The sequence below is a fragment of the Hyperolius riggenbachi genome, chromosome 4, assembly GCF_040937935.1.
Source record: "Hyperolius riggenbachi isolate aHypRig1 chromosome 4, aHypRig1.pri, whole genome shotgun sequence".
Taxonomy (NCBI): domain Eukaryota; kingdom Metazoa; phylum Chordata; class Amphibia; order Anura; family Hyperoliidae; genus Hyperolius; species Hyperolius riggenbachi.
Genome location: NC_090649.1, coordinates 267,564,018 through 267,587,295, shown reverse-complemented (window position 1 = coordinate 267,587,295; position 23,278 = coordinate 267,564,018). Strand labels below are relative to the sequence as shown.

At 40.6% G+C, this 23,278-nt stretch overlaps 1 protein-coding gene across 2 annotated transcripts in view; it reads right to left on the bottom strand.

Moving 5' to 3' along the window:
- Positions 1–3,278: 3,278 nt before the first annotated feature.
- Positions 3,279–23,278, bottom strand: part of LIN28B (lin-28 homolog B) — a 110,708-nt gene continuing 90,708 nt past the window's right edge. For both annotated transcript variants that reach the window (XM_068279423.1, XM_068279421.1), the window contains one exon: positions 3,279–3,860. In XM_068279423.1, coding sequence (XP_068135524.1) covers positions 3,488–3,860 — 373 coding nt within the window. In that variant the 3' untranslated portion in view covers positions 3,279–3,487. The remainder of the gene's footprint in view (positions 3,861–23,278) is intronic.

Here is a 23,278-nt window from a genome sequence, read left to right as displayed (position 1 = left end):
GGTGATTGACAGCGCCAATCGCGCAGGCGCTGTACAGAGCGACCTCCAGGTCGCTCAGACGTCATCACCGGGGACTGGGTCGGAGCTCGGCGAATGGCTGCGGGCAGAGCTGCGGCGAGGGAGGTCCTGGGAGCTTGGGGCTGGAGGAAGACCCCGGTAAGCACCACTCATTTTACTAGATTTGCCCTGATGACTCCTTTAAAGAGGAACTCCAGTGAACATTTTACGGTTGGCAGGTGATGTAGCTACTGCATGGTTTTTGGCAGTTGGAAACAGCTGTAACAGCTATTTTCCACAATGCAACAAGGTTCACAGACAGGAAACTGCCAAAAGTTCAAACTTTTCTTGTGGGAGGGGTCATACAGCGCCCCCTCATGGTCTGTTTGTGAAAAGGAATAGATTTCTCATGTAAAAGGGGGTATCAGCTATTGATTAAGATTAAGTTAAATTTCTGGTCGGAGTTTCTCTTTAAAGCAACCGCACCTTTTTTCTGATATAATCCAGGTATGGATTGCAAAGGTTTGTCAGCTATAAGTGAACAGTTCTTAAAGGGTCCTGTTAACCTGGGCTGGCTGGCTTGTTTGCCATAGTTCTCCACTGCTTTCCAACTTTAGTATGTTAACCCCTCTGTCACTAGTTTAGCAAGTTGGATTACCGATGGGTGTACTTTAAAGCTCTAGTTCAGACTTATTTTGAATGCATATGATAGGAAATTTGCATGAATTAGCAATGCAGAATGACATTCTGATAAGATGGTGCAATTTTACTGAACAAAATAAGGTAGCCTAGACTCCTTTGCCATCTCCCCCTTCACCAGAGCTAGCCTAACCTTGCCTCAATCACTTCCTCTCTGTTGGTAAAAGGCTAGAGGTGCCCAGACACTTGTCAGTTTTCCTAGCAGACCCCCCCCCCTCCCTTCCCCAGGGACTGTAAAGAGTACAACCACCTGTCCACCGGCGCGCTCCTTCCTGTGTCAAAATAGTGCCCAGCAGTTGGCCCTGCACTGTGGCAGCTCCATATATTTTTAATAGATTTCAAGGTTCTATTTGCAATGTGTGGCAATAATAGATCCCTCGTTGATCAGATTTTGATCTTGAGAGGGATCTGTTGGTCGAATCTGATGTCTATTTGTCAGTGTATGTGTCTGCTAGTTTGAAAATAGCATTGCAAAGGGAGAAACAGTTTGAAAATAGACCAATCGAACCCATCCATTATTAAGCTGTATTAATGTGCACACAAAACCCTCATCTCGGAATGGATTTGCTTTCCATTGACCACCCCTACCCAGAATCTTAGGGTTAGGCACCATCAGGGGATAGGCACTGGTAGTGGGAGACTTCTGTATGAGAGTAGGGTTAGGTTTAGCCACAGTAAAACATCAATAAACATTACAGATATTTTACCATCGGAATCCAGCAGTAAAATATTGCTAATGTTAGTGATAAGCTGCAATCTCCTCCATCCCTTTTCCCCAGGCACCTTTATTTCATATATGTAACCAGTGTTCTCATGAGCCACTGTGACACAAACCCAGCCTCACTGACCATCTTATACACACTGTCCAACTCATTTCTAAAGGAACTATTCCAAATTACATAGGTACAAATATCAAAACAAAAATGTGCCAGCTTGCTTAATTGCAGGACTGATTTTCCTCTTATTTTAGGAGACAAGAAATCAATATACTGCGATGGTTGGCGCAGCCATAAAATGGCTTACATGTGCTGCACAAATCTGGCGAACGATCTGACAGGTCGGAACAATCTATATTTGTACAATTATCCTCCAGACACCTTGTACTTATGTCTTACGTGTTGCCACATTTTACAATCATTAAAATATAAGAAAGGAAAAAAATCCGAATCTGTGTGCTACTGCTATCTGGACTCCTGAAAATGAAGATGTGAGATTAATGTATTGGTACTGCATTGTTTATCTTCACCCAACCTACAGCATTATTAATTTTTATTAAACTAAGAATTTACATTGAAAGACAGCAAGATTACTTGCTGTATGCTCAGAATTCCTCACACCTATACAGTGTTACTAAGGGATGGTCAAACTGATGGAAGTGACACTTGCCAATACTTAAAGTAAATGGCAACTGCTGTTTATTAAAAAAACAAAAAACAGATACTTACCTAAGGAAAGGGAAGGCTCTGAGTCATAACGAGCCTTCCCTCTCCTCTCCTGGTGCCCCCAGGGAGCAGTATTTGACTAATTTGGTCAAATACGGCTCCTTCAGCCAGGTGAAGGTGACTTTGGAAAGTCTTCGGGAGCCCGAGTCCTCCCGAAGACGGGCCGCTTCATATTGCGCCCTCGCTCGCAGTATGGAGCCACCCGTTTTCAGGGGGACTGGGCTCCAGAAGTCCCCCGTGGCGCAGAATTTAAACGGTGGCAGGAGATTTAGACGGTGCAGCCAGCGCTGAACCAAGGGCACTGGGAGAGGAGAGGGAAGGTTCATTAGGATCCAGAACCTTCCCTCACCTTAGGTAAGTATCAAGTTTTTTTTTTCTTTTTATGAGTCCCATTTACTTTAAAGCAGATCCGAGATGAAAAACTAACTAACAAGTAACTTGTCTATATAGGTTATCCAAAGTTTAGATAGTTTACACAGCATATTTATCTGCAAACAGATTTAACAGTTTATGATATTTATTCCTGTGATACAATGACGGCAGCCATGTTGTCACAGGCTGAGAGATGGAGATGCTATCAGTTTGCCTGTTTGTAAATTCAGTCCCCTCTCCTCCTCCCCTCTGCCTCTGAAATCTCTGCCTAGTAACACCTCCCCCTCTTCCTGTCCAGACTGAGCTACCATAAGCTCTTGCTACTGTCTGAAATGCCAAGGTACTGTGAAAAGCTGTGGGCGAGGCTTGTGTAGTTTATAGGGAATTACAGTATTAAAACAAAAAAAGTATTTGGCTTGAGGAATGTCCTATAAACTATATGAAAGGAACACAATTATGCAATGAGTAAAAGTTTATCTCGGATCCACTTTAACTGAAAAGCAACCATCTTTCTGGTATTTGCTAATACTATAGGTGTGAGGTCTCTAAGTCAACATAGTAAAAACACATTGAAAGCACAATACCAATTTGATTGTGGGAGAAAAAGAAATAAATAGCAGGAGTGTTCAAAAGAAATTGTGTGTCAGAAGTTGAACAAGTATATATTGCTTTATACTCACATGATGAATGCTAGGAATGCAGCGTACATTTCTACTACTCATCTGAAATACTAGATGTGTATACATAAAGAATACAGATCACATGCATGCGCGCTCTCACACACACAAACGAGGTAAAAGATAACACCCTGCATGTTCAGTTTGCTTGAAGTGATTTGTCCATTTGTAGATTTCATTCACAGTTCCTCAACAGTAGTTAAAATTCCAGATCAGTGGTGAAAAATGACATTTCCCCTGTACTTGTATGAGGTAGAACTTCCCAGAGAAGGTAAGTTTACGGGAGAAAGCAAAACAATGCTAAGTTTTTTTTCTTTTTTGAACAGAAGGCCCCTTCCTGCTTTGTTCTTCCGGTGATGTGGAGGTTTTACTTAAGGAAGCTTCTTGCGGTGACCTGCTTGAACGTTCTGAGAGCTCTGATCTTCCCTCCTGAGTATATGATGGAGATGAATAGCCAAAGGCACCTCCTCCTCCTTCTCTCTGAAAGGCAGAAGTGGAAGGCTGCAGTTCTGCTTCAAATCTTCCCTGAGAGGCTGCTGGGTGTGGTGGAACCATCTTGTGTGGGCAGTTAGCTACCATGTGCATTATGCTTTGACAGTAATGGCACTTTTTTGGCTGAGGAGGTAGATTGCACTCTTTAGCATGATGATCAAGGCCACCACAATTGTAGCATCTAAAAAGAAGAGAATTTTGGTATATGTCAAAAATTATACACCTCTTTTGACAACAAAAATGTACAACAGTACTTTGCATGTGAAATGGTTTTACAGTATAAATCTGCATAAACACAAGTTAATATAGAGTAGGTTTTTAAAAAAACAAAACAGCCCTCTGATATCACTGAATCTACACACACACTTAATCTGAGACATCTGAAATGATCTTTACAGAAAGGATTCTTCCTCTATTACACATTAAAGACAAAGGAAAATACTGAGAGCCCAATATAGTGTAGTATGCAAAACAAGGGGTTGGAAATGAAAAGTATATAAAATGTATATACTCACAAACGTGGGTTACCACCTAGGCAACCACTGTATAGGCAGGTGAGGAGATTAGACCTGTCCTCACTCAGGATTAAAATTCGCTCTCTGTAGATCAGGAAAAATGGGGATCAACCCCTCTCCAAGAGGGGTGGATATTGATAACGTAAGAGTGAACAGAGGCGCCAGCAGGATAAAAAGTTCTAAAAGGCTTAAAATCCCTCAGAAGGTGGTGGTGGACTCGCCTCCCCGAAGCAGACAAGATACCGTCAGTTTTATGACAACAGGTTTATTAATATACTCCAAAACAAACAGTGCAACGCGTTACACGGGTATGTTCCCGCTTCCTCAGGCAATAAACAGATAGGAGTACACAGTATAGTCTCAAGGTCACGAATAGCGCTATTCGTGACCTTGAGACTATTCTGTGTACTCCTATCTGTTTATTGCCTGAGGAAGCGGGAACATACCCGTGAAACGCGTTGCACTGTTTGTTTTGGAGTATATTAATAAACCTGTTATAAAACTGACGGTATCTTGTCTGCTTCGGGGAGGCGAGTCCACCACCACCTTCTGAGGGATTTTAAGCCTTTTAGAACTTTTTATCCTGCTGGCGCCTCTGTTCACTCTTACATTATCTATTACACATTCTTCATGCACAATTTGAACCAGGTATGTGGGTGACAGACAACACCTCTGCGTTCAATGTGCACAACATTCTAAGTGGATTCAGAACTCTGCGGGGATTGCATATATGTCCCCAAATGAAACAACATCTCAAATTGACTGATTTCATGAGCAAGTGCATACATTTGAATAATACATTTGTATAAACCTGCATCAACAATTATTTGCATCTCATTGACCATGCCTACTGGTGACAACTACATTTCAGGCTTTATTCTTACAGGAGAGATGTTACTTATATGTAAAAGATTACTGTGTACAGAAAGATAGTCACAATCAGATTTGTATATCTGATTTTAAAAATACAGATACTTCTTTATTGCAGCAGCATACGTACCTGGTTTTTGACTGGTTTATTTGATTTTTGTAGACTAAGCACTGCTAATACTGTTATTTATTGTGACTTATCTGAGAATTAGAACATTTAATATTTTTTTTCTCTTAATTACAGTTTACATTTATTAGGAGTCGGAACATTTTGTTCCCGACTCCAGGTACCAAAAACTGCTGCAACGCCTTGACTCTAACTCCACAGCCATGGTAGAAATATCAAATGCTATGGCAGAAAAAAAAATTACATTGTTTGAAAACAAAACAAAACACTGCATTTGTTTGTAGTGGAAAACACTACCTAACAGAAGTGGAGCAAAAGTGACAAAGTAAAGTGGCTCTATTGATCTTACTACAAATGGAATCAGATGTGGAAGGCTGTGGCTATTGTGCTATGTCCCAGACGGAGGGTGCAGAGGACGAAGGAGGGTGCAGAGGCTGAAAGAGGGTGCAGAGGCTACGATGCAAAAAAAAATGGCAATATGTGTCCTGCTTTGAAAACTCAATGTTAAAGGGAACCTGAACTGAGAGCTATAAGGAGGCTGCCATATTTAATTCCTCCTAACCCTTTCCCTGCCAGATGTTCCGTAACGTGAACATCTACTGCCAAGCAGTTTTTAGATATTTTGCACTCATTAGGTTTACTTAGGATTTTTGACAAGAAAACATTGATGAAATAGGACAAATATGTAAAATACAAAACTGTGCCCACCCGTTCATATCATTCGCTTATACATTTAAATGAACAATTAAGAGTCTTCGCTATCAACAAAGTCCAATGGAATCAATATTAACATATAATGAAAGCGCTCCTCTTCATCTGTATTGCACAATCTGTGAAATTAAGAAGAGCTAAACATAGTGCATTACTGTTGGCTAGAATCATTCAGGTAAACACCCCAAGTGCTTAGTGCTTCACTCTGTGCACCAGTCCATACACATCCCATTTAAAATATCAGCTCACCAGATGTCATCCACCTCAGATCCAGGAGGGTGTAGCGTTACATTTCCATGAATCAGCCAGAAGCATTTCAACAGCAGATAGTTCAAGTATTTAATCCAATATCCATATAATGCTTATAAATAAACTCAAGTAGAGACAGCTTATGACGATACAAAAGCAACAGTCTAACCAACGTGGTTAGACGTTTGCTTTTGCACATAATCGTTCCCTACATAATTTTCAACGTGCTGTTGCTATGGCTTACTGGCCTGGCTGCTGCTAGCTAAATTACAGTCCTCCTGTATTAGCTTTAGTACATCTTCATTATTTCAGAGCATGTTGGCACTGGAACTATACCTAGTCATTTTACTTTTAAGACTGCCCTTTCCCACATGTGTAAAGGGAAACACCAAACTTTCTAGCCCAGCTCTGCAAGACTGGAAGTGCTGGGTTCTATCCATCTAGCCTTTAAATATGTGACACATACTGGAGGTCTTGCTTCACCTAGCTATGTTCCGCAACTAATATGAGACCGCATTAAGGGACTAGAAAAATGAAAAGGATTAGGTCATAGGAACCAACAACTCAGACTAAGGAGTCGGAGTCAAAGCCATTTTGGGTACTGTGAGTCAAATATTTACCAGGACTGTGGATTTGATGCAACCATCCGACTGACTCCCAACTCCGACTCCTCAGTTTATGAAACCAACGACTCCAGGTACCCAAAATTGCTCCAACTCTAACTCCTCAACTCCGACTCAACAGCCCTGTATAATATCTACCTTTTATTTACATGATGTCCTAGACAATATGATACAGGGTTGGTTGGGAACAGGGGAGGTGGGTGGTTGATATTACTGAGGGGTTTAAACTTGTCAACTGTGGTCCACAGGGATTGCACATTTCAGAAACAGGATGTTAAGGTTTCCTATTTAGGTGGGGCATTGCACACTCCAGAGATATTACTATTCTAAGACTTCGACTGCCCTACAATCCTTAGCAAAGGTATGATACTGCTGCTATAAGGGGGAGGGGGCGGGGTGTGATTTATAGTGGGTGCAAGAAGCTTCCATAGGGAATATTGCTATATCTGATCATGCACCAGTCTTACACCAGGACAGAAGGAAAACAGAGAAATGCACCCTGTATGTATTTAGAGAGTTTAGCTTGGCAGATAAGCTAATTTGAAACTACAGGATGTTAACAATATGACTGCTTCCATGAAAGCAGGAAGTAGAAACAGTGCAGATTTACTGTAGGATTTGTATCAGCTGTAACAAAAATGTTTTTCTTTCAAAGGTTATTATGCTGTTGTGTATCTTTTACAGCAAAAGGGCAGTTCTGAGTTCAGGTCCACTTTAATGATATTGCCTAAAAAAACTAAAATAAAAAAGGATGTTTGTACTGGAATGATGTGATACTGTAAGTTTCTGTAGTCCATATTTCCATGTTTGGGAGGTTTATCAAGCGGTAATTCTACTTTATTATTTTATGTCCGTAATAATCTAGCTTACTTTCTGTGCTGGCAATGTAATTTTTAACGTGTGACTTGTTTAAAATAAAATTATATTGAAACAGAAACAGTCTTCACTAAAGGTGAAAACAATCTCATTACAAATAAAAGATAAGGCATTACTGCAATGAAACTATTTTTCAAATATATAGTGTTCGCCCAGGCTCTCTTAGCTGGGTTATCCACCCGGCGAATTTTGGCGAGCACCTGGCTGTCATTGGCTCGCCTCCTCATCCTCTTCCCATGCTATAAGCAGAGTTGCGATAACCAGCACTGCATTCCTTCGGTTAGCGACTCATCCGGCTACTTTTCTCATGCCACCAAGCTGGAAAAAATATTCTGTCGAGAACACTGCATACATACACTTCTACAAAGGGTTGTCAGCATCTGAGGTGGCTCAAACATTATTATAAAAATACCGCGTCACCACTGAAAAAAAATGGCAATAGGGAACAACTTCTAAAGTCTTATTGCTGCTGCATTGCAAGAGTTTCAGATATGCTTCCTTATGCCACTCTGAAGGACTCATATTTAAAAGACTACTATGAGAAGACTAGCTAAAACATGTTGGCAAGAGAGTCAGAGCTGGCAGACTATAAGACCTAGCTACATAGGAAATAATTGGCAGAGCATTTACCTAAGGACAAACATATGCACGTGTATTTTACATTTTAGGCCGGTTACACACTCAAAACGTGCAGGAGAACGGCTCCTGCAGGCGTTGCGGCGTGTCGTCGGGAATCTGCGGTGCGACACTGAGTAGCGGCGGTAGTAGTTAATTAACCCGAAGGGGAAGCGCCGATTCCCGACGATAAAATGTGCGGGATGCGTCATACCGCAACGCATCGAAACGCAGCGTCGGGTGTGAAAGGTAAAATTAAAGTCTATGGACTTTCCTTTTACCTTGGTTAATGCAAAGTATAGACTTTGCGTTAAAACGTCGGGGTTGAACCTTAATTTTTATCTGGTTTACATTTAAAGTATGTTGCATGGTCTTCACAAATTAAATATTTCTACAATACCATTAATGGAATTAATGCCTCAAAAAAAGAAGAAGCATACATAAAAGTGTCCTTTTTGTCACCAACTGCACAATTAATATTAACTCCACCAGGGGGCGACATGTACATTTACATATCAGAGTACTACATCTCTGCATTGCCGTTCAAAGGATTTTTCTCTCACGCGTTCTTTCCTACCAGGAATAATTTAGCTGTAAAAACGAATTAACTGAAGGCAGTGCATAAATAGTCGCTTTGCCTGGTGAAAGTGCTCGTCTCCAATGCTGCTTTTTCTAAATTTGCTGCTATAATTTAGAAAAAACTAAACTAAAGCAATAGTTCTTAATTGGCAAAATACGTCTAAGGCTTATTTTTCACATAGATTTATACAAAAACACTACATAGAAATGTTGCACACATTGTGCAGAATACCCACAAGTATTTTTCTAAACCAATTACCGTATATTAAATTCAAGATAATAGAGTTATAAAGTGATATAAAATTCACCACTAATGATTTTTCAAGCATTTGCTTTCTTCAGAAACATAAGTCAGGGACCAATAAATGATAACTTATTAGTTCAATGCATTAAAGTTGGATTCATTTAAAAACTGACAGTTTTTCTAACCCTACCCTCTTTTCAATGTATGCTATAAACACACATTTTCGTCAATTAACAAGCAAAGGATAAGAACAGTTATTTTTAGTATTTTTTCACTTCCTATGTGCTGAAAAAATGAAAAAAAAAAATGCATACTGTAAGATTGCAAGTCATGGAGAAATATTTAATACACTTGGTTCCAACCTTGACTTCTTAAAATACAGCTTTCGGACTGTTGAACACTAGTTCCCATATGCACTTAACTATTTCTCTGGAGTTTTCTCCTAGGAGATAAATTTTTCATCTTGTATTTAAAATACCTTTTCAATATTTTGCAATTGAAAAAGTACCAAAAAGCAGTTGAAAACTATTGCAATTAATTTGAGTATTGTCTTATTTGCTGGTGATTTAAAATGAATTATATTTACAAATTGTGAAAATATCACCTTGGAGAAAAAAAAACACAGGTTAAAAAGAATATCCAGTGTAGCAACATTGTTTTTAAAAGAACAAAATCCATCACATTTCTATTTATTCTGAAAAGATCAGTTCTCTTACTGGCAATCAAGGCAACTATAGTCAATATGACCACAGAATCTCCCCTCCCCCACCTATTTACTAGACTGCTTACACTCCAAGAGGTCTGCTAAGGTTCCTCAGAGTGGGTTTGCATGGAATATGGCACCCTTGCCAAAATTCTTAGGTTTACTACACTGCTGATTCAACTTGGGCTTAGGAACTGCATTTTTAAAGAGATACTAAGATTGCAATGTTTCCTGCTACAATTTTTTTTCTTTTTTTTTTTTTAAGATTGTAATCTTGAAAGGACAGGTTTCTCTCACTTCTGTGTCGTTTAAGTTGTTGTTTAATTTGCTAATCATTATACAACTGTCATTGTAAATTATAAATAGTCTACCATTTGTGTTTCATGTTGTCTATTTTTATGTACAACATTGTATTTTTATATACCAGTTTTGTTTTACACCTTTAAGCTGCACAACAGAAGATATTTCTGTTATAGAAATCAATGACAGTAATAACAATGAGCAAAAAAAAAAAAAAAAAAAAAAAAAAACACACAGCAGTTAGGTTGACAACTCACACTAAGTGCCATGGAAAAGCAAATTCTTTGTGTACAAAAATAAAAAATAAATGTTAGATATAAAATGTATCAGAATGTATTTAAAACTAAACTATCTAACGAAGAACACCAACAAGGTTGAAATATAAAGTGACCAGAAAAATGATATAGCTCAAAACACCACAACAAGGCATAGACATGGACAATACTAAATTAAACAGCACAAGAAAAGGTAAACTGCTTAGACTTATCAGTTTCTTTTTGTTTTTGCTAAAATGGTTGACATCTCCAGGACCATTAAAAAGAGTTAACTCACCTCAACTGCCCTACAGTCATGGAAAAATCAATTGAAGTCAGGCACTAGGTATGCAGGGTGCTATTCAATTCAGTGAACCATTTCACATCACCAACTGGCCAAAAACATGCTGTCAAGTTCAATACTTCATTTAAAGCACACCATTTGGTAAAGTGAACATAAAAAATACATTTTGATACAGGAATATATCAGTTATACCTTAAGGTTTCATAATTTGCACTACTACTGCAGAGAGAAAAAATTCTAATTGCTACACAATGCAATCTTCCAGATTCCTAACCCCCATCAGAGTTACTTTCCTGCTGAGGCAATGCCTTAGATGCTATCTGCTCCTGTTTATGAGTGCCAGCTAAAAGGGGGAGGGAAGCATTTATTCCATCCCTTTCAGTATTTTTTTTCTTTTTGTGTCAATCAATCTTACCAGCCTCCCAGCTCACACCAGTTCTAAGATGTTTTCTCTCCTCCACGGATTTTCATCAAAATGGAAACTATTCTTGCCAACAACTATTCTGAATTCAACCTCTCCATCATACAAAGAACGTTATTTACAACAGACTGGGAGATCAATCTTGCAAGTTTTACATGCAATTACATATTTTAATTTTTCCTTACTGAACTAAATAAATGGAAATACAGGGGCTGTTAAAGTAGACATTTACAAATATTATTACAGAAATTACATTACCCGATTCAATTTAATTGCACACATAGTTAATCTATATACAGTAATTGTCTAAATATAAACAAGAAAATCTGTGCAATAAAGATAAAAATATGCAAACTCACATATCATCCACTTACAATCAGTTACATCATGAGTACTGCACAGTATTCTACTTGATATTAGCACAGTAATCAGTAACCAAAAGAGATTTTCCAAAGTTCTCAAATGAAAAAGCTCAAACAACATTTCAAAGGCTACTGTAAGAAATGACCATCTAAGTAGTTACATTGTTGTATATACCACATGGCAGACGTAGCGCTCTATAAGGTTTCATCACTCCAGAGTTACAGAAAGTCATTGCTTTATGGATAAACCCCTTAAAAAATGGTCTCTTGTGGTGCCCATACATAGTACAATATATTTTTTTCATTAGATAATGTCAGTTATTCCGTTAGAGCGAATATATTTTTCCAACATGTCCGATTATTTTTTTAAAGGACATCTGTGGTGAAAAAAAGCTGATGAGAAAAACAATTTTATTCATCCTCCTAAAAATTACTTTTTTTTTTTTTTTTTTTAATAAAGATAACCCACAGTTTTATTTTATATATAAATCTAGTTTTTAAGTTTTTACTGTCATTTTCTCTGCTCAATGACACCTTCATTGAAGTATCCTAGAGCTCAAATCTATGAATTTTTGATTCTTTATACCCCTTTCCTGCTCTCAGAAGCCATTTACTGTCGGGAAACTATTTTATGGCTGTAATCATTAATCAGTGAGGGTTATGCTGTAGTCAGACCCAGTCAGAAACGCTCACTTGCATACCTGTTTTTTAACTCTTTCAGGCAGAGAAAGTAAAAAAAGGAACACAGCCTAGTTATTTGTGCGCTTGGCACTGTACAAACATGTCTATCTCATGTCACCTCGGTTGTCATTTAATGAAAAAAAAAAATGGGATAATCGTTCATTTTTCTTGATCGGAAAAAACTTTCAACTTTCAAACCTATTGTTTTGGTTGAATAAATGGGAAAATCAAAAGTTTGTATTTTACTGTGTATGGGCACCATTAAAGAGAGCCCTCAGACTAGTCATGTCATAATGCAAGCAAGACAAGTGTTTAGGGGCCAAATTGGTCAAATGCCAGTTTCCACAATTCATTAAAAGGGAATGCAGTTTCCCAGTTTTTTTCTAACTCCCTGCTTACTAACTCCACTGCAAATTGCATTTTTCTATCTGAGCTTAAAAGCCAAATCTCTGAAAAAGCTTTTTAAACCGCTAGCGATTTTAACAGGGCTGTGGAGTCGGAGTTGGAGTCGGAAGATTTTTGTACCGACTCCACAGCCCTGGATTTTAAAAGCTCTTGCTAATGCAATGTTATGGGGAATTTTTAGAAAATCATTATTATTATTATTATTTATTGTATTTATAAAGCGACAACATATTACATCGATCCAGTGAGAACACTCACTTAGGATAACATTAGCAAGAGCTTTTCAAATCATGAAGCAGTCAGAAAAGCTCTTGCAGTGTGCACCAGCCCTAACGTGTCTTTGCGCCCTAAAGATCACAAATGTATAATCTCACCAAAATTCTGAAAATGCCTGCACGGGAGTGTGCTGATCCATCACTCACCTTGCTGTATTCTGTAAAGCTGGCCATACACTATACAATTTTGCTTTTACCCCTAATTTCAACCAATCTAATCGACCGACCAAAATCAAACACTGCGGTTCAGTGTTTTAATCGTATTAAACTATTGTAAATACTTCAATCCACTTAATTCTACGTCCAATTAGATGTTTTTGTCTTGTCAAAATGTCAAACTGGGCAAAACAACTTGTATAGTGTATGACTGCCTTAACCACTTCACCACTGAGGGGTTTTACCCCTTGAACACCAGAGCAATTTTCACCTTTCAGCGCTCCTACCATTCATTCGTCTATAACTTTATTATTACTTATCACAATGAAATGAACTATATCTTGTTTTTTTCACCACCAATTAGGCTTTCTTTAGGTGGGACATTATGCCAAGAATTATTTTATTCTAAATGTGTTTTAATGGGAAAATAGGAAAAAATGTGGGAATTTTTTTTTTCAGTTTTCGGCCATTATAGTTTTTAAATAATGCATGCTACTGTAATTAAAACCAATGAAATGTATTTGCCCATTTGTCCCAGTTATAAAACCATTTAAATTATGTCCCTATCACAATGTTTGGCGCCAATATTTTATTTGGAAATAAAGGTGCATTTTTTTCAGTTTTGCATCCATCCCTAATTACAAGCCCGTAGTTTATAAAGTAACAGTGTTATACCCTCTTGACATAAATATTTAAAAAGTTCAGTCCCTAAGGTAACTATTTGTTTTTGTTTTTTATTGTATTTTTTTTTTTTAATTACACAAAAAAATAAAAAAAATTGGGGAGTGTGGGAGGTAATGAGTTAATGTATTGTATAAAACTAATGTATTTCTATATGTAAAATGCTTTAGGGTGTAGTTTTACTATTTGGCCACAAGATGGCCACAGTGAGTTTGTTTACATGCGACCTGTAAGCATCCGGAAGGCGGCGTGCACGAGCGGCGGGAGCGTACGCACGAGCGGCGGGAGAGCGGACAGCGGCGGTAGCGCGGAAGGTAAGGATTTCTCCGTCCCTTGGTTTTTTAGGGGGGAAAAAAAAAGGGAGAGAGAAATCCGTACCGCGAGGGGTAAAGTGGTTAAAGGACAAGTGTAATGAGAGAGATATGGAGGTTTTCACATTTACTTCCGTTTAAACAATACCAGTTACCTGGCAGCCCTGCTGTCGGTTTGGCTGCATAAGTGTCTGAATCACCAGAAACAAGCATGCAGATAATCTTGTCAGAAACACCTGATATGCTTGTTCAGGGTCTATAGCTACACCCTCTTGGTGTTAATCCCAAGATGAGCTCAAATCATAGGAGTGGAGAGCAGTAAGCCCAAGCTCAGCTTGGGCTGCGTGAAACTGCCGTCCCTGCTTTTTTCCTTGGTCTTGCGCTGGCCAGTGGAACCCAGGCTTATCTCCCTGGCCGCCGGGATCCCCTTTACCTCATTGTTTCGGGATCCCGGCGGCCAATCAGGATAACCGAGCAACAGCGCAGCGTTATGTCATGTGGGAGGGAAGGGAAATAAAATATTAAATGCCGATTGGCCCAATTTAGCATTGTATTGGATACAAGGGGATTTGTATCCAATGCAATGTTGCAATTTGGTTCCCAGCTGCGTCTGAGCTAAGTGCTTCTGTGATCTGTTTCATTACTTTTCTGCCTGCCACCGATTTTTGCCTGGAATTTGATTGCCTTAGGGCCTGTTTCCACTTGTGCCGCATGCGTCGAGATGCGCGGCGACACTTCCAAGTCTGCGGGTACGCAGACGATTCCCACTAGCCGTGCCATGCACGGCTATGGGATTCGCAGCCTCCCGCACCATTTCGGATGGAGATGCCGGCTGAATCGCTAGCGCAAGCGATTCGGCCGGTGGTGCTATTCATCCCTATGGCAGAGTTTCTCCGCGCGATTTGCCTGCGGGGAAACTTTGCGGATTCGGCGCAGTTTCCGCGCCAGTGGAAACGGGCCCTCACTGTTGCAAATGTTTGCTTGGATATTGATTACTCTGTCTGCTGCCTGTACCGACCTCTGCCTGGATTTCGACTACTCTCTGCTTGCCGCCTGCACCGACCTCTGCCTGCCATCTGCTATGGTGTCAACCTCCAGAAGGCACCTCACACCGGAAGCGCTGGTGGAGTTTGAGGGCAGCGATCTGCAGTCACTGGCGGACTCGAGTGACAGCGACGCACCTGCTAATCTGCCATCTAACCTGGTAACAACAGCGATTCCATCCCCACCGAGGTCAGTAAAATCCGCATTTGGTACCCCATTGACACTAGTCAGCCTCCGCCAGCACCCCCACGCTTCCCTTTTACTGGGGAGCCTGGCCTGAAGGTAGACTAAGCACAACTCCCTGACCTACCTGCAGCTTTTTTTCTCTGATGCTGTCACTTATATAATAGTGAAGGAGGCGAACTGCTATGCCGCCCAACAACTGGCTGCTCCTCAAGGGCACTTTTCAAGGAGCAGGGCATGTGAGCCGGTCAACAAAAAGGACATTTGGCCGAATTATTCTCCAGGGTGTGGCGGGGAAACCTCTGCAGAAATTGTATTGGTCTACCAACAAAATAAATCGCTACCCTTTTTCGGAACTGTGATGTCTGGATATCGGTTTAGCTTGAATATTACGTTTTTGCACTTCAGCAACAACGACACCTCCGATGAGTTCACCCACCCTGTGCCGAAAACTTTAAAAAATTTGGGAGGTGTATCAGCTCATTGTTGACAACTTCCGGACCACTTACGTAGCACAGAGGGGCATAAGTGTTGACGAGAGTCTGTTGGCCTATAAGGAGAGGCTGAGTTGGGTCCAGTAAATAGCATCTAAGCAGGCCCGCTTTGACATAAAGTCGTACATGCTATATGAATAGTCAACTGGTTACTTCTGGAATACAATACTGTATACCGGCAAAGGCACCAAGTTCAATAACTACGGAGGGACAACCCCAGCCTTTATGCTGGGGTTCGTTTCTGCCGTGCGTTTTTCCTCTATTGTTTTTGCCACTTAATTCTGCAGTCAATTCTCTCATCTTCCGCTCGTTTTTCTTATCTTTTTTCTATTAATTTCTATCAAAAATCAAGCGGCGAAAAAAACAAAAGGGAGATCGGACTTGTCGGAAATGATCTATCGAACCATCTAATTACCTAAAAAGCGCACCGTGTATTATCAGCATGACTGAACAAAGGCTACTGTGTCACCACTGAATTTTTACAGCTCCCCTGAACTTTGAGTTCCTCATACAAAATAGGACTGGTGCCTATGGCACCATTTGGCCTAACAGGCGGGAAATGCCATCAGCGTTTACCAAACAGAAGCTAAAAACTGGGGACATTGCTGCTTGGCAAAAGGGGAAAATGCTGGCTCTCCGCTGGCATGACAAAAAAAAAAAAAAGATGATGTCTGTCTCCTCAGCACAGTCCACGACACCTTGACTGTCACTGCCAGAATGAGAAAAGATAAAGACATTCAAAAGCCTCAGGTCGTAGTGAACTACAAGTGTACGATGGGTGGTGTGGACAGAGCCGACCAGGAGATTACATTTTATCCCGCAGTACAAAAACAACAGAAAAAGTACTACAAAAAGATCTTTCATCATCTCCTGGAGCAAAGTTGGAAAATGTGCGAGTGCATCTGCCTGAAATATCAGACCGCAGCAGATGCCAGATTGGGGCGTCATGCCTCTTACACCCTGAACCCGAAGCACCTCACTAGCCGTTACTTCATGGAGTATATTCCACCCATTGCCCCAAAAAATACACCAACCAGTACATGTGTTTGCTGCTCAAAGACAGAGGAGTAAGGGAAAAAAGTCAGTAGAATCATGATTCTACTGCCCTGATTGTGATGTTGGACTCTGTGCCGTTCCCTGCTTTAAACTATACCATACGCGATAGGTGTATTAGGTATACATGTACATACTATATAATCTGCTGCCTTATTTGTACAGTTTCGCTATTGTTTCAGTTTATTGATACATTTCATGATTTCAATCATTTTTGTTCTAGTCTTTAATTTATATGCAGAATGTCTACCAGGCTTTTATTCTGAAATATTTTATATATGGAATGTGACCAAACAGGACTTTGAAGAGGGCCAAATATTACATGGGGCTCAATTCACTAAGCATACCCGCACTCAATGCAGAAAACAGCTGATTTTCACTGACCATCTTGCCAAATCCTAATTCACTAAACCTGTTACCCCACTGGTATTTATCTGCAGCTCTGACCAGTCTGTAACTTATAATCACCATACAGTAAAGCTGACAAAATGTAGCAGACATCCAGTAGGGAGAGCCACACAGCCCTGCTTCTCACCCCATTTGATAAGATGCACTGACGGACAGGACTTGAAAACGACAGAGAAGGAGACATTTAAAAAGTATTTTCTGTATACCTTTAGGCTACTTACACACCAGGATGTTACCGGCGCACGTTAGTACAGCCTGTAATGCAGCCCACTGCACAGCACTACAAAGTCAATGAGGCTGTTCACACTGCCCACGTTGCGTTACACAGTAACGCTGCACGTTCGGGCAAAGTGCAACGTACTGTGCGTTCTGAGTGGCTTAAGCCGTGTTAGACTGTTTGCACATGCTCAGTGGGGGGCGAGAGGAGGCGGGGAGATGACGCTGCAGTAGCCGCGCACATGGCTACTTAATATGCACTGCACTGGCGGCTGCTGATTGGCCGGCGGGACCACGTGATGCGGAGTGTCTCACTCCGCATCACGAGGTCCCGCCGGCCAATCAGGCCACTCTTTATGCGGATAGAGCCGTCTGAAGCGGCTCACTCTAACGTCCTCTCCCGCACCACCAAACATTGCGTTAGGTGCACGTTATGCGACCTTAACGTAGCACCTAAAGCAACGTCTTAGTGTGTAAGTAGCCTTAGAGATGCATATGTGTATACTGATGTACAGAAGAGCTCCCTCTACTGACATACATGCACATTTAAAGGGATGACAGGAACGCACGGGACAGAACAAACAACAGCTTATGCACACCATGCATTACCGGAGCAGGGTTAAGTGAATTAAAGCAACATTATCGGTATATTATTAAACTACTACTGAACGTGAGAAAAGCTTAGTGAATTGGGGGGGGGGGGGGGGGGCGGGGTTGGGGGTAGTGTAAAATACTGAATGCAGACTGGTTTTTGCAAATCTGTCTCCCTGTCTCGAAGATAGGATCTGTATTGCTTATATATGCTGTTCTATCAGCCAAGCAAACTCTTGCCCCTGTCCTTTCATATGGGGAAGTCAGTATTAAAAAGGAACTATACAGGAGAGGGAGGTTGGTGGAGGGGGAGTGATCAGTTCAGTATGCTGAACCAACTTTTCTTCTAATGGTTAACCCTTAAAACTGTCAACTATTTTATAAGCAAACGCCCTGCTTGAAAGTTAACCAGCTATTTGGCATACTGATGACAATGATTAGACAAGCTCTTCATGTTCCAGAACACACATTAGTCAGTAAGGATTGTGTTTGAGGGCAAATAATTGAGATTTGACACAGAATTATGGTAATTGTGATGAAAATCTATGCAGCTACTAAAATGGGCTAATCCAATATTGGAAGCATGAGATTGGTCCATTTTCAAGCTGCATAGTTTTACAACAAAATTTGCCTAACTCTGCATCAACTTATATGCATATCTCTAGCCAACTGAAAAGAGTGCTCTAACCCCCAAGTTCTTAAAGTGGAGTGGAACGAAGTGCAAAAAGACATGCAAAGAAGCACTAGGAGGCGCAAAATCTATGACTCCAACAGGCAATCATACCATTGTTCCACAAAACGGAAAATGAAAACAGAAATGCGGAAAACTAAACGCGGAAATGCAGCCGTTTGAGCAGAAAATGCTTTTAGACATCATAGATGAGGAAATTCTGCAATGCGTCGTGACAGTACATCTCATGTGCGGTTTAATCGCGCATGCGCCGTACTGTCACGCTGGCCGCCGTGATGACGCTAGGTGGCCGGCGTGGTGACAACTGACGTCATCTTTCAGGAAGAGGGAGCCTGACACTCGGGCCCAGTGTCGCCAGGAGGCATTTCTGAGCAGGGCCTGGGAGAAGAGCCAGAAGCACGCCGAGGGATCTCCTGACCTACGGTGGGCTGGAGAAAGCCCCAGATAAGTTCAGATTTTGATTTTATTTACTGCTAGGAGTCCCTTTAAGGGTGTTCCCTCCCTTTCTGAGCCTGGAACAAATGGAACTAGAAACTACTACCTGAAGCAACAAAAATCCCCAAGCATGAAGGGTTTTAAGTAGGAAAAATACAGTTTTACATATATTTGTGCACCGCCAAACAGACGAGGAAAGAGAAAAACAAAACTTCAAAGTTAGCGAGTTAACCCTAGTCAGGTCTATTAATTATCTTGAACAGTTACAGCATTGTGAGTGGCCATATTTCTGCTTTTTGAACTGCACTGTGATGCCTCCACTTTAATGGGCATTACCACATAAGTGTCACATACTTTTATAGGCTAGTAAAGGTTAGTGAAGTGAAAACTGTACTGGAGCAATTACTGACTACAGCAGTACAAACAATGGTAAAATGTTGAAAGTAGAATGGACTTATAATTTTAAAAAAATAATGACACCCTTTTACACACTTCCATTCAAACAAATGCCCTTTTACAGCCCAACCCCAGGAATAAATGTCTAGTGCCATGTAGGCACCCAGTGGCAGAATTTTTTTTTTATTTTGTAAAAACTCCTTGCTTAACTGATGGAGGGGGACTTCTGCACCTTCGAATTTGGCTTTGTAAATAAAAACCTATCTTGTAGCTGTGCTTGTTGGCAACAGTGCACATATTTTTATTGAATTATAAAGCACCGACATATTCTGTGGCGCTATAGACTTCTTTTCTCTACTGCCCTAGTACTTTTCAGTTTTCAGATTGAAATCCTTCAACTGCTACTTACCTAAATCCTGTTTACTATACATAACATTTCCTAATAGATTAACAATTTCTACTGTAATGCAGGAATGCTGGGAAATTTATCCTGGAGGCTCTTGCTCTTTTGGAGTCACTTTACCCCACGTGATTGCCTGCCCCTCCGAATCCGAGAAGAGTAAATGAGATGAAGTGCACAAGCACATCTGGCACATCAGGCTTATATGAACAGGTATCCTGTCAATCACTTTGCTTCTATTATAATCACATTATTTCTGTAATAAGGTTTTTTTGTCTTCTTCAAATGTTCAACTTAGTTGAGTTTTAAAGTGTACCAACCTCCTAGAGTTAACAATGGCTGCATCTGAGCAGCATTAATATTCATTTCCCATTGCCTCTACTTACATTACTTTGTGGAGCATTCGTGGATACGCTCTTCTCTCTGTACACACTAGTGTGATGTATGTGCTTAAAGACATTGGCCTCGATTCATAAAGCATTACCTCATGCGGTAATGCTGAAACCAGCAGACTTTCCCGACCGCTTAGCAAAGTGTCAATTCATAAAGGCTGTTACCGCATGAGAAGCTGACATTACCGACCAGGGAGATAAAATTATTGACGTGGCTGTAGTTACCGCCAACACATGTCAGTAAATTGTCAGCAAATGCCAATTCATAAAGCCTGCAACAAGCGGTAAGCCTGGAGGTAGTTACCGACACCTCTAGTGAGGCGTTAACAAGTTACCGGCAGCTCTGATGAATGCAAAAGTGCAGAGAGCAGAAGTCTGTTTGAGAGAGAGCCAGAGAGCCCTCTGTGTGAATCATTTGAGCAGGCAGGGAAAGACTGTGTGACTCATATGTCTGAGTCATCAGTGGAGAGAGCCATCTGTGTGAGTCATTTCTGCAGGGTAAAGAGAGAATTGAGACACTGCTCTACCCTACCGCTCAATGGGCTGCGGTAATTTACCGACCTCCAAGGGCAGCTGGGGAAATCTTTATGAATTAGCACACAGATCAGGAAAATACAGAGTGCGGTATTTTCCCGACAAGATTTTATCGCACGGCTGTTTATGAATCGAGGCCATTATAGTGTACGGAATGCAGTCAGGCTGTGGCTGTGGCTGTTTCCACCCACAGTGTAAAGGCCCATACACACGGCATACATTTGTCTGTAGTTGTGAGGCAGCGACAAAACAGACAAGAGACAACAGCATATTTATGGCAGCGACAATTCGAGTTGACGACAGTTGTACACACGTGACAACAGAAAGGGTGAAGACAACGGAAGCTGTCTGCCACAGACTACGTATAGTAGTAGTATTATGGTAGTGATTCTGCTGTCTGTAGAAGACTTTTGTACACACGACAGGACACCAACAGACTAAGCGACGGTTCATGAGACAAAAGTCACAAGAGATTCACCAGCTGAATCGCTCAAACATGGCTGTGTCTGCTGACACTGCTGACAGTCTGTCTCTTGCCGTGTCCACACGAACAAATCGTCGCTTAACACATTTGTACGCTGTGTGTATGGGCCTTAAGGATAGGAAGTGCATCAGGTGAGTGGGAAGGAGGGGGGGGGGGGGGGTTGTGGAGCAAGTCAGAAGCTTAGTCAGTACTTGAGATTGGAAAAGGAAAGTACTACATGGTAGATAGTGCATACACATGTCCATGTTAAATTATGTTAAATTATCAGCGTTAATAAAGGGAAAAATGCAAGTTTTAAAGGAAATAGTAGGCGAGATATGGAGGCTGCCTAACTGCTAGAGACTGTCATGCAGATTCTTTGTGAGCCCGTTCACATTGTGTCGGAAATATTAATATACGGTATACAAATGATGGGCAACATGTTCATTGCATAACTGTCTACTGCTCTATAACAACGAAGTGCACATTTTTATGTACAGTGGAGGTTTAAAAAAGGTAAATGTTAATGTCTCTTTCTACCGTACATAAAGAATAATGGTGTAAATTGTAGGCACCCATGGAAACCAATGCAGATCATGTAATTTCATTAAAATGTCCCATATTAATGCAAATGTTATTGCAGTTGATAGGCTGATTGAAGTGAGCAATCGAAATTAGCAGCAACAGGATTTGATTGGCCCAGTTTAACACTGCACATAAACTGTAGCAAATTTGCATTAAGTCCAAAACCATTAGCTTATCACTAATCTCTTGCGCCCACAATAGAAATACTACTTCCACTACTAGGAAGCAGAATCCTAATTTCGCTAAAGCTCAACAGCGGTCTTTAATGTAGCACAATTATCAAACAACTTTTGTTGTGAAACAAGTTGAAACAACTAAAATAAAGTGGTTTAGTATTGTTCAAACAACCGATAAGACTGATAAGAAGTCAAACCAACTGTTGGAGTGATGTCTTATCAGTTTGAACAATAGCAAACAACTTTTTTTTTTAGTGGTTTCAACTTGTTTCACAACAGACGTTGTTTGATAATTGTGCTGCAAGCGGTTGAGCGTGTGTATGGGGCTTAACAACCATTTGAACAATAAAATCAATTTAGAAATGGATTACAACAATAAAACATCAAAATCCTGAACAATCTGAAAAACAGAACAAGTCCCAACATGATTTCTCCAAAACTGCACATTAACTACCAGGAAATACAAGAAGGAGCCTCAAGTAGTAACTTTCCCGAAATATACAACCTTCCCAGTGCCACTATAAATTTACTACCAGAGGAAGATGAGTAATCTTTTGAACAGTTCCACATACTTCTTTTGAAACCATCCCACAACTTTCAGAAAAGGCGTCTGCTGATGCGTAGTAGCATTCTAAAGCTGACAAGTTGAAGATTGCCAGGAAAAGTGAACAATTAAATTCACAGCATTACATCATGTGGATTCCTGTCTGAAAAAGAGGCTGAGCACAATCCATAATTATATATCATTCGGAAGAAATACACACATTACTATCTCTTTCAGCTTTAGAAGAAAACAGAGCACCCACCTAGAAATCCCAGTTTATTCTTGAAACACATGGGGAATAGCATAGCCCATAAAAGTTTTTGTTTAGGTTCCTTGTTTGCTGCTACTGATAGAAAACCAAGGCCAGTTCTGGAAGCATGGCAAGTAATGCTATGAAAAGCTGAATGCCACCCAAATGCTCAGTTTTAGAACCTTATCAAAAGCTGTTAAAGCGGATCTGAGGTAAAAAAAAAAAAAAAAAAAAATCTATAACAAGTAACTTGTCTATACATCTTATCTAAAGTTTAGATAGTTTACACAGCAAATCTAGCTGCAAACAGTTTATGATTATTTATTCCTGTGATACAATGAGAGCGATCATGTTCTGTTTGTAACATTACACACAGGCAAGCTGATCTGTATCTCCAGCCCTCAGCCTGTGAAAATTTCACTCCCCTCTCCTCCTCCCCTCTGCCTCTGAAATCTCTGGCTAGTAACCTCCTCCTCCTCCTA